The sequence below is a fragment of the Lemur catta genome, chromosome 9 (assembly GCF_020740605.2).
Source record: "Lemur catta isolate mLemCat1 chromosome 9, mLemCat1.pri, whole genome shotgun sequence".
NCBI lineage: Eukaryota > Metazoa > Chordata > Mammalia > Primates > Lemuridae > Lemur > Lemur catta.
In genome coordinates, this window is record NC_059136.1 from 22,075,080 (window position 1) to 22,087,865 (window position 12,786).

Here is a 12,786-nt window from a genome sequence, read left to right on the forward strand (position 1 = left end):
CTGGCTGTCAGCTATTCCCAGTTCCAGAGGCCACCCCATGCCCTGGCTCCACGCCATCTCAAAAGCCAGTGGTAGAGGGCAGAGAGTCTCTCACACTTTGAAAATCTCTCCCATGGCCTCTTCAGTCACATCTCTGACTGACTCTTCTGCCTTGTTTTCTGAGACTGAAGGATCTCTGTGACACACTGAGCACATCCAGTAATACAGAATAATTTCCACATCGTAAAGTCAGCTCACTAGCAACCTTAATTCCACCACAATGTCCCTTTCACCATTCTGTCAGGGTCCCGAAGACTACCCCCAGGCTCTTAAAAATAAATTTTATGTAATATATATTTACCACAATAAAAAAGTAAAAGAAAATACCAATGAGAGGTAATCTATGAAAACATTATTAGTAACTCAAGCATTCGAGACTCAAACTACATCAAATAGTAACATGTGTCAGGGTCTCCAAGACCACCCCAGGCTCTGTGATCCACTAAGGAGGACTCAGCATACAGTCACACTCACAGCTACGATTTATTACAGCAAAAGGACACAAAACAAAACCAGCACAGGGAAAGGGAACCTGGGGTGAAGTCTGGGGGAAACCAGGCTCAAGCTTCCAGAGTTCTCCCAGTGGAGTCACACAGGACACACTTAATTTCCCAGCACCGAGTTGTGGTGACACCTGTGAAGTGCTATCCACCAGGGAAGCTGGTTAGAGACTCAATGCCCAGGGATTTCACTGAGGCTGATCACACAGCCACCCTCTGCCTGGCAGGTAACAAATTCCAGACCCCAGAGGGAGGCAGGTTTCAACACAGACCACGCTGCTTGTACAGACAGATCAGGCACAGCGGGCCACACTTATAACCTAAGGAACAAAGGAGCCCTCCTGAAATCCAGGTTCCCAAACATCCACCAAGAGCCGACCCTGCAGCTGGCCTGTCTGAGGACACAGCTCAGGCCGGCTGTTAGCTCTGTTCTGCACATAGATAGCTCCATAACAAAACATATTCACAGGAGTAACAGCAGGGGCTGAAGACGACAGGACCAAAACCCTACCGACTGAAGATACACTCTGAGGACACAGCCTAAGCCCCAGCACCTGACCCCTTTTTACAGCTGCACATGTTATCATAGAGCAGCCCTCTTAGAGTCCCAGGCCTTGGTCCTACAGCACGAGCCCCGCCCCCAGCCCACCTACCGTCCTCTGTGCAGCACACGCAGTGCAGGGAGCCAGTGGCAATGGCGATGACTTTCTTCCCCTGCAGCCCTTGAACCTGCCGAGGTCTTCGAACATGGTCATCAGATCCATGGCCCAGCCTGTGATAATCACCTTTGCCCCTGCACACAAAGGAAAGATAGAGCTTCAAGGTAAGGTCATCTCATTTAACACCCTGCCCACCCTCTTCACGATGCAACCGCAGCCTGCCATGGAAGCTACGTTCCAATCTATGAAAAGGCAGTTACACAACTCCAATTAAAAATCTGATTTTGGTGGGATTAAACAAACAGAATCTTGCATACCATGTATAAACAGCTCCAGATTTAGTAAGAGCCACTGAAAACTGGGATCCACATTCCACTTTAACCACTCCCAGGCCTGTAAGAGAATCAATCTAGAAGGGGAAAAGGTTCAATTAGATGGACTCCATCAAGGCACTGCAGACCGAGATTTAATAAGAATTCTGAAACCCATACCCATGTTGAATAGTTAACACAACTTAAAATGATACTCCACTTAATCTCAGTGCTCCCAGGAGGCAAGCAGGACCATGACGGTGGGCACACCTGCTGACACGCCATGGCATGGAGGGACCCAGCACATGGCACTGGAAACCGGGTGCTGTGCAGGTGAGGTCTGCAAGCCTTTCTCCTCAGAATGGACTCTCCCGATTTTATCTCTCTGCACAGCAGCTCCATTCTCCAGCGACACCTGGGCCTCCCCTCCCCTGCCCCAGCCCCCTTTCAGGCCTGAGGCCTACAGGGAAGGAGCAGCAGGCAGCAGGGGAGGGATAGCCAGGGACACTGGGCCTGCCCATTGTCTGGATGATCTGATCCCATGTGCCCTCATTGTGCCAGTCCTGTAACCCACCTCCAGGTCCTGCTGGGCTCACTTACAAACCCTGCTCCTTACAGACACTGTGACTGTTCTCATGATTAAGTTCTCATGTTCAATTTGAAACTTCAATTAACTAATAATTCATTCTCTTCATGAGTTGTCACCTGGCCTCCGGCCCTACCACAATGGCATTGGTAATGTGTTCCTACAGCCCCTTCCAACACCCAGCATTCTGCTCCTCGAAGGTGCAAACCCTTAGTATAAAGCCTTCCTTAGCTTAAGAAAATCTGCAGCAGATCATTTTTCATAAACATGAGAAGGAACCCTTTGTAACCTATAACATGTTTAAAATACAAGGAGGAGGCCACAGCCATAGCTGTGGGCACAGGGAGATGCAGTGAGCCCTCCAAGTGACGTCTTCCCCCCCAGCCCGTATGTGGCCAACAGCTGCTATAATGGGCAACACAGCTCCAGGAAGAAAAGATGCATGGTTGGGCCCAGGCTCTTTCCCCATCTGAGGAGCTTCTGGGGGTCAGAGTCAGTCCCACGGGCACCTACATGACACTCAGCTCTCTATCCCACACCTGCAATCCCAGAGACCAGCAAGAGAGGATGCTGAGCAGAGACAGGTTCCAGTTTCCTTTCACAGCACCCCGGCTCCCAAGTCCATGGCAGACTACCTCAGCTGTACAACACTGCAGCGTCCACACTGAGCTCCAAGTACGAGGTCTAAACACACTGATTCACCTAACCTCTACCAAACACCCACTTACAAGGGCAAAAGACAGTCTGGCAAAGTTCAGAAACTGCCCAGAGTCCCTGCACTCATGTGGAGCAAAGAACCAACCCCCCTGAAGGTCTGCCGGAGTCAGGGTACCTCGTAGCCTCTTCCCAGCTCCTCTCAGGATGCCCACCTGAGGCAGTCTCAGGCTGACCCAGATGCAGTCCTTTCAGCAAGTTCTACTTGTCCCATAGCTTGTGACATGGCATCTGTGTACCTCTATATACTGAAAAAGGCATGAACAATGTGTGATCCTCTTCCTCCGAGGTCTACATACTAAATAAAGCTGCAGGCTCTACAGCGCCCTGCTGCGCCACATGCATCTCCCAGGAGAGCATAACAGCACTTCAAATACCTTAATGTCTTTGGGTCCTTCACTTACTTTTTACTCAATTACCCATTATATTTTCTGGAAAGAAGGTAAAGATGAGGTTAAAATGCTTCTGAGAAGCGCACAGAGAGGGACAGTAACAGTGGCTCTGAGAGCCCTTAGGGGCCCTCAGGGACCAGCACCTGGAGCAACCTGACAACCAATCCGGGAGAGCGGTAGGCAAGGTGCAAATAGGAAATACCTTCATCGGCACTTTGCAGCCATCACTGCCTCCTCTGCCGAGCTTGCCATAGTCCCCGTCCCCCCAGGACCAGACAGTGTCGTCATCCGTGAGGCAGAGGGTCTGGGCGTCACCACTGCCACAGGCAATGTCAACCACACGGTGGCCCTGCAGTGCCTCCACCTTCAGAGAAAGGGACATGGGTCAGCTGAGTGCAACACAAAGGAGGCTTACCCAACAAGCAGCTTTACAATTCATTTTTCTTTTATGGGGGTGCCTGTTTCAAGCCTTTATAAAGAAGAACTAATTTTAAGGATCCTGTAAGACAAAAGAGAAAACACCTTCCTCTATTTGAACTACAAACATCTAAACTGCAGGAGGCAGGTATCAGCATCTCTGAAGAGCCAGTCCTATGACACTATGAAGGCTGTTTATTCATTCCTTTGTGTCATCCAAAACATGGTGGGCCTTCTAGGAGCCAAAGCATTTTGCTAGATGCTAAGCAATATTTACGATTATAAATAAAACGGATGTTTCAAGTACTATCCTGTTTAAAAGACCCATGGAAGGTGTATGTACAAAGATGGTTTTTATTTCCACCAAAAAGAAAACCTGATTGTAACTAATGAGCTTATGACCATCAACTCTAAAACTAAAAAGAATCTGGAACAGGAAATACTTTGACTTATTAAAATCGTAATCACAATGGCAAACTGCCACATCCCATTTCAACAGTAAGGAGTGAGCAGCCTCTGGGGCCCCTAAACACGGCGCCTTCTCACCAGCTTTGGCTTTAACTGGTCCTCACTGTCACTGTGCCCCAGGCGGCCATACCGGCCCTTGCCCCACGTGTACAGGTCCCCAGCTGCTGTAACGCAAGCGCTGTGGGCTCCGCCGGCAGCAACGTCCACCACTTCAATTCCTCTCAGGGACTCGATGACACGAGGGCGGTCACATGGACTGCAAAAAAGTCACCAAATATAACTAAAATACATTTTTATTCTTAAATATTCTTAAGCTTATTAAATAAATACTAGGTTTTTGCTGCTCATTTATTCAACATACACCTCTCAATCTACATCCTCCCAATTAATTAATTGTTAAATCAATCAAGGAGACTCATTCAGACTTGAACTAAAAATTCCACCATTTTCTACCTATCTCCCTTTACACCAGGTACCCAGATGCCAGAGGGTAAGGCTTTCATAACTCTAAATCAGGGGCTAGAAAAAGACCACCTACATTGGGCCAAGTCCAACCCATGGCCTGTTTTTCAAAGGCCTATGAGCCTGAGAATGGGTTTAACATTTTTAAAGGGTTGTTAAAAGAAAAAAGTTCAAAGCATCAAATCATATGTAATTCCTAAAATATTTACTATATGGCCCTTTACAGAAATGGTCTGCCTGCTCCCCCATAAATCAACAATTCACTTAAGAAGTTTTAACATATGAATGTCACTAGCCTACAATGTGGCAAGCACTGATGACAAACTTGTTTGTTTTCTTATTATTGAGTTTTGAAAGCTCTTTATATATTTTGGATATCAGACTTTAGTCAGATCATATGATTGTGAATATCCTTCCCCAGTCTGTGGTATGTCTTCTCAATCTCTTCTTAGTGTCTGTCAAAGAACATTCATACTTTTTAGGAAGTCCAATTTATCATATTTTGCTTTAATGGTTCATGCTTTCGGAGTTCTATCTAGAAATCTGTCTGACCTAAGGTGACAAAAGTTTTCTCATGTTTTGTTCCAGAAGTTTTTAGTTTTAGGTTTTATATTTATGGCTATAATTCATTTTGAATTAATGTTTGGATATGGTTCAAGGTATGAATTTAAGTTCATTTCTTACCATATGGTTATCCAATTATTCAAAACCATTTGTTGAAAAGATTTTTCTCCAATGAATTCTCTTGCATTTTTATAAATTATGCATTGAAATTTGTGAACAGTTTCCCTTTTTCCACACTTGTCACTATCTGTGGGTCTATTCCTGGACTCCCTATTCTGCTCCATTGATGTATCTCTCTCTTGATGCCAACACTACACTATCTTGATTATGCAGTTCCGAAATGAGGCTGGAAGTCAGGTAGTAACACATTTTCCAACTTTGTTCTTTACTTTCAAAGTTTGCTTTTCCATATGAATTTTATAATAAGCTTGTCAATTTCTATAAAAATCTTGATTGGGAAAGTTTTGAATCTAGATTAATTTGGGGATAACTGACAAATTAGTAAGTCTTCCAATCCATGAACACAGTATGCCCTCCATGATTTTAGGTCTTTTAAAAATTCTCTGTTTTTTGTCTACAGGTCATCCACATTTTTTGGTCAGATTTATCCCTTGGTATTTCAATTTTAGGAAGAGGGTATTGTAAATAGTATTTTAAAATTTCACTTTCTGATTACATATATGTATATGTATACAGACAGATGACTTATTTATTGATCATCTATCCTGAAACACTGCTAACCTCACTTACTAGTTCTAGTAGCTTTTTTGTAGATACCAGCAGATTCTCTGCATAAATAATGTTATCTGCAAGTAAAGATGGCTTTAATTTTCTTTCTAATTTGGACGCCTTTTATTTCTTTGTATGGCTGTATTGCACTCGCTAAACCTGCAGCCCAATATTGAATAGAAGTGTTGCTAGCAGACATCCTTATCTTGATCCTGAACTTAGAGGGAAAGCTTTCAGTCTGTCACAATTAAGTACAATGTAAACTCTAGGTTTAACAGAGACGCCCTTTACCAGGTTAAAGAAGTGATCATTTATTCCTAGACTGCTAAAAGTTTTTATCAGAAATGGATATTGGAGTTTGCCAAATGCTTTTCTCCTCCTTCATCTACTAAGATGATCATATGGTTTTCTTTTTTATATCGATTCACTTTCTAATGTTAGACCAAACTTGCAATTTCTGGCATAAATATCCCACTTGGCGACACTGTATTATCCTTTTACATATTGCTGAATTCAATTTACTAAAACATTAAGAATTTTTACATCTGTGTTCATGAAGAATATTGGCTTGCATTTTTGTAATAATATCTGAGTCTGGTTTTGATATAACAGTAAAGCTATCATCAAAAAATGAGTTGGTGTGAATTCCCTCCTCTTCTGTTTTCTGAAAAAGTTGTGAAGGATTGGTATCATCTATTAGTTACATGTCTGTTAGAAATCAGTCATCTGGTCCTAGAGGTTTGCTTGTAGAAAATTTAATTTCTTAGATACATGGCGATTCACCTAGGTCATCTATATCTTCTTGAGTGGACTTTGAAAAGAGTATATGACTTTTGAAGAATTTGTCTACTTCATCTAAAAACTCAAATTTGTTGGCATAAAGTTGCTCATTATATTTCATTATCTTTTGATATCTGTATACTCTGCGGTGATGAAAAATCCCCCATTCCTAATATTCCTATAATTTGTAATCTTCTTTTTTCTCGATCAGTCTACATAGCAGTTTGATTGACTATACTGACCTTCTCAAAGAACCAATTTTTGTTTCCTTTGATTTTCTCTATTGTTGTTCTCTTTTCTATGTTATGGATTCCTGTTCTGATCTTTCCTATTCTCTTTCTTCAGCTTACTTTGGGTTGTATATTTATCCTTTCTAGAGAAGTTTCTTAAGATAGATGCTCAGGTTATGGTTTTGAGACCAATTTTCTTTTTTAAAAGATACATTTCAGTTGGGTGTGGTGGCTCATGCCTGTAATCCTAGCACTTTGGGAGACCCAGGCAGGAGGATTGCTTGAGGCCAGGAGTTTGAGACCAGCCTGAGCAACATAGTGAGACCCCATCTCTACAAAACAATAGAAAACTTAGCTGGGCGTGGTGGTATGCACCTGTAGTCCCAGCTACTTCGGAGGCTGGGGCAGGAGGATCACTTGAGCCCCCGAGTTTGAGGCTGCAGTGAGCTATGATCATGCAACTGCCTTCATGCCCAGGTAACAGTTAAGCAAGACTCTGTCTCAAAAAAAAAAAAAAAAAAAAAAATCAAAAACATTTCATGCTATAAATTTCTTTCTAAGTACTGCTTTTTTTGTATCCCACATTTTGATATTGATAGGTTGTTTGCATTTTCACTCTGTTCAAAATTATTTCTAATTTACCTTCTGATTCATTCTTTGACCTATCAGTTATTTAGAAATGTTTTACTTTACAAATATTGGGGAGATTTTCCAGAGATCTGTTTGTTATTGATCTCTAACTTAATTCCATTGTGGACAGAGAACATATTTTGTATAACTTGAATCACTTTGGTGTATAAGATTTGTTTCATGGTCCAATTCATGGTCTATATTGGTAGATGTTCCAGGTGTACTTGAAAAGAATGTATCTATTTGTCGAGTAAAGTGTTCTAAAAATGTCAATTAGGTCAAGTTAGTTGATACAGTTGTTCAAATCTTCTATCCCTTATAGATTTTTTACCTACTTGTTCTATCAATTATTGAGGGAGGGCCATTAAAATCTCCGACTATAACTGTGGATTTGTCTATCTCTCCTTGCATTTCTATCACTTTTTAATGTCATGTATCTGGAAGACCTATGATTAGGTATGTAAATGTTTAGGGTTATTAACTGACTGCTTCATCATTATGAAACTACCCTTTTTATCCCTGTCAATATTCTTTGCTGTGAAATCTACTTGAATGACATTAATACAGGCATTCTAACTCTTTTTTGGTTAGTATTGGCATGGTATATATTTCCCCATCCTTTTGCTTTTAGCCCATTCTTGTGTCTGTATTTAAAGTGGGATCCCTGCAGGCAGCATACTCGTCTTGTTTGTTTCCCATTTCTCAGGGAACACTGTACTTTGTTGCCTGATATCCAATGTCTTTAGGGCTCTTATTTCATACATTTTGTCTGGTGTTTTAGTTATTTCTAGGATAAGGAAGGTCCCAGTTACTAAAATTTGGCTGGTAATTCCTATTAATTTTTAAAAACTTGTAGGTTTCGTTCCTTTCTTTAAAGAATACTGTCACTGGTGTGCCCTTTTCTCCTCACTCCTGCCATTTCCTCTGTATTTACAGTTTTAGTATCATGCATGTTACATAAAATACCAAATGTGATTCAGTGCTGATGTGGGGGAGAAAGACAAAAAGAAGCTTCATACTTGTAAATCAAAACTCAAAACTGATTTTTTTCCTCCCAATAGAAGAGTCATATAGGTATAAGCCCACATATTGGCACATGAAACTATTTCTGCCAAATGAGTCATTAACATTATTTAATTTGAGCAGATTATTGTAAATATTGTTCTGACAAACAAAGTGCCAATACACTGTACCAGCATTAAAACAAACAAACAAAAGCAAAGGAAAACATAACATTGAAAATGATGTTTTCATGTAATACCTTCTGTTGCCATGCCCCAACTTCCCATCTTCTGCCTCACCCCAAGAGTAAACTTCTCCTTCTGAAGAGAGGGCAAGGCAGTGTTTTCCTCCTGAGTTCACAGCTACTTTCTTAATAAACACATGCTGAATGGATTCAAGCAATGTTGGGGTAGATACCGACTCTGTCCCTCCAATTCCTAGTCTGCCACCTGCACCATACCCAGTGGCATACAGCTAAGACAAGAAAAAGCAATAGCAACATCAGGTTTGTGTTTAAATATCCCCTGTATTTAGTAATAAATAAACCAAATCAGTGCTCTAGACATTTTACAACAGAGAAATGAAATTTAAAACTAATCATAAGAATACTTGAGGCCGGGTGCGGTGGCTCACGCCTGTAATCCTAGCACTCTGGGAGGCCGAGGCGGGCGGCTCGCTGGAGCTCAGGAGTTCGAGACCAGCCTGAGCAAGAGCAAGACCCCGTCTCTACTAAAAATAGAAAGAAATTATCTGGCCAACTAAAAATATATATAGAAAAAATTAGCTGGGCATGGTGGCGCATGCCTGTAGTTCCAGCTACTCAGGAGGCTGAGGCAGTAGGATCGCTCAAGCCCAGGAGTTTGAGGTTGCTGTGAGCTAGGCTGATGCCACGGCACTCACTCTAGCCCGGGCAACAGAGCGAGACTCTGTCTCAAAAAAAAAAAAAAAAAAAAAAGAATACTTAAGACTTTATACATGCTATGTCAAAGCTCTGAAAATGAAAGAAAAACTTATTACTAGAAATCCAAAATTCACAAAATGTATCTTCAAAATAAGGTCTTCTCTCTGAAAGCATCTCCATTTTTGTCTAGAATACCAACTACAATTAATATCAAGAAAAACAAAACAAATTAATTATCTACTATATGTAAATCCCTGACAATACCCACAAAAACATACCCGTAGAAAAATTATAAATATATTTTCATGTTTCAGCAAGGCAGCATATAAATCACACAGTCGAAAACATTTTTTTTTCACTTTAAGTAGGTAATTGTTTGGGGATACAAAAATATCCTATTCATTTAAAAAGAAAAAAGGTCAGGCCGGGCGCGGTGGCTCACGCTTGTAATCCTAGCCCTTTGGGAGGCCGAGACGGGTGGATCGCTCGAGGTCAGGAGTTCGAGACCAGCCTGAGCGAGACCTCGTCTCTACTAAAAATAGAAATTAAAAAAAAAATTATCTGGACAACTAAAAATATATATAGAAAAAATCAGCCGGGCATGGTGGCGCATGCCTGTAGTCCCAGCTACTCGGGAGGCTGAGGCAGTAGGATGGCTTAAGCCCAGGAGTTTGAGGTTGCTGTGAGCTGGGCTGACGCCAAGGCACTCACTCTAGCCCGGGCAATGAGACTCTGTCTCAAAAAAAAAAAAGAAAAAAGTTCAGGCCGCCATTTCTAAATACACGGCAAATATCTCTCCTGATAAAAACTTATCACGGTGTTTCATATTGTTTTAAACATTTACAAACTTGCTGCTGTGCTGACACAATAGTAAGGAAACCATAAGGGCTAAAACAGGAAGTGAAACCAAAACTCAGGTGGATAAACAGGCCCCCAAGCCAGCTTTTCCTGGGAGGGTGTTGAAGATCTCCAGCACACAGTGTGAGGTTAAGGCACCAAGCCTCAAAGGAGACTCTCTGTAGAAAGGTAAGGCTCCAAAGGACAGCCCTCTCTGTGTGACTGTAAATGAGAAGTGAGAATAACAAAGATGCCTTTCTCAATCTTAGCACTGAGGGGAAGACTCTCCTCTGAGAATCTGTAACTACAAAAGCTGCTCTTCAAGTTGGTTTTCACTCTGAATTTATGCTACCTATGGACTAAAATCCTTAGGCTGGTAATGTCCCAAGTTTATAAATTCTCTTTAGATAAGTGATTTCAAACCAGGTCTCGGGTCAGGCGTGGTGGCTCATGCCTGTAATCCTAACACTTTGGGAGGCAGAGGGAGGAAGATCACTTGAGCTCAGGAGTTCAAGACCAGCCTGAACAAGAGCGAGACCTCGTCTCTACTAAAAACAGAAAAATTAGCTGGGTGTAGTGGCACGTGCCTGTACTGCCAGCTTCTTGCGAGGCTGAGGCAGGAGGATCACTTGAGTCCAGGAGTTTGAGGTTACAGTGAGTTACAATGACACCACTGCACTCTAGCTGGTGAAACAGAGCAAGACTCTGTCTCAAAAAAAAAAAAACAAACAAATAAACAAACAAAAAACCCACAAAAAAACTAGGCTTCAAAGAATTTCTATATAAAATTTTCTAAGGCAAATAGTCAGCTCATAGTTTTAAAAATTCACATCATAGAAAAGTAAAGAAGGCACCATGAGTGACAGCAAACAGACTAATAGTCTGCTATTATGTTTAAAGAAATCCAAGCTTGAAAGTATGCCCAAGGAATAAGAAGATTATAAAATAACCAAAAGCAGAATTTCTAGAAATTACAAAAAAAAAATTGAAATTCAAAATTCAGATGTATTAAAACACAGCAGATTATACACAAGTGAACAAAAATTAGAGAACCAGAAGGTTGCTCTGAAGAAATTATCTAGTGTATGGCACAGAAAAAGAGAAAAGGAAATATGACAGAAGGATTAACAGATACAAAGGAAAGAGCTTCTCACTCCAGCATCAGAGTTTTAACTAGAGATCATACAGAGAATATGGAAGAAGAAATAATAGATAAAAAATGTCTAGGAATTTACCACAATCATCGAAAGACCAATTCTCAAAGCCAGGACCCCATCCCACTCTTCAATCCCTCACCTGCTGGCAAACAAAACAAAACAAAACAAAAAAATAAACAAAAAAGGCAAGAAAAGTTAAGAGAAATTGACATCTAAATGTACCATAGTGAAATTGTCACCAAAAAAAGATCTTAAAAGCAGCTACAGAGAAAAGATTTATCATCTTTTTTTGGGTAGAAGTTAGTCTGACTGCTAACATCCCATTAGTATCCCAATTAGATAATGAAAGCCAAAAACCAGAAGAATAAAACATTTAATAGAGTGACTGAAAATAATTCTGAACAGGAGTTGGTAAATTACAACCCACAGGCCAAACTGGGCCCGTCACCTGTTTTTTAAAATAAAGTTTTATTGGAACACAGCACACGCACTCATTTACATTATGCCCATGGCTGCTTTGTAGTTGCAAAAGAAACAAAATGGCCCATAAAGCCAAAAATACTACTGCACCCTTTATAGAAAATGTTTGCCAGCCCCTACCCTAGAAAAAGGGCAAAATAAAGATATATTTAAAGAAACCAACAAAAATAATTGGAGAATTAACCAACAAAAGAACCTCACAAAAGGAAATTGAAAGAGATATGCTCAAAGTAGAAGGAAAATGATTGCAGATACAGGTCTGAGATATAAGAAATAATGGTGAGCAAAGATGATTCACAGGAGAAAGTCAAAATATCCCCATTAATAAGAGTTCGGAAGAAGTTGATTCCACCCTCATGGACGATTTTGAGAGGTTCAAAAGACTTCAGTGGAGGAAGTTACTGCAGATGTGGTAAAAAAGAGCAAGAAAACTATTAATAGACTTAGATGGGGAACCCAAAGGTGTGCCTGAATTGTTGCAATCTCACGATGAACAAATGAGGAATTGTTTCTCATGGATGAGCAAAGAAAGTGGTTTCTTAAGATGGAATCTACTCCTTCCCAGTGTTACTGAGGACACTGTTGAAATGACAACAAAGGATTTAGAATATTCTATAAACTTAGTTGAGCAAGCAGCAGCAAGGTTTGAGGATTGACCCCAATTTTGAAAGAAGTTCTGTTATGGGTAAAATGCTATCAAGCAGGATCGCATGCTACAGAGAAACTTTTATGAAAAGAAGAGTCAAATCTATGTGGCAAACTTCACTGTTGTCTTATTTTAAGAAATTGTCACAGCCACCCCAGGCTTCAGCAACCACCACCCTGGATCACTCAGGAGCCATCAACGTTGAGGCAAGACCCTCCACCAGCAAAAAGATTATGACTCTCTGAAGGTTCAGATGACCATTAGCATTTTTTAGCAATAAAG

General features: G+C 41.1%; 1 protein-coding gene across 1 annotated transcript in view; it reads right to left on the minus strand.

Annotated features, from left to right (window-relative positions):
* The window catches only part of HERC2 (HECT and RLD domain containing E3 ubiquitin protein ligase 2), a 171,139-nt gene that overhangs the window by 19,934 nt on the left and 138,419 nt on the right, over positions 1 to 12,786 (minus strand). The window contains exons 79-83 of the mRNA XM_045561084.1: positions 8,743 to 8,957; positions 4,165 to 4,342; positions 3,404 to 3,565; positions 1,516 to 1,607; positions 1,193 to 1,332 (exon numbers count right to left, since the gene is read on the minus strand). Of these exons, the coding sequence (XP_045417040.1) occupies positions 1,193 to 1,332; positions 1,516 to 1,607; positions 3,404 to 3,565; positions 4,165 to 4,342; positions 8,743 to 8,957 (787 nt within the window). The remainder of the gene's footprint in view (positions 1 to 1,192; positions 1,333 to 1,515; positions 1,608 to 3,403; positions 3,566 to 4,164; positions 4,343 to 8,742; positions 8,958 to 12,786) is intronic.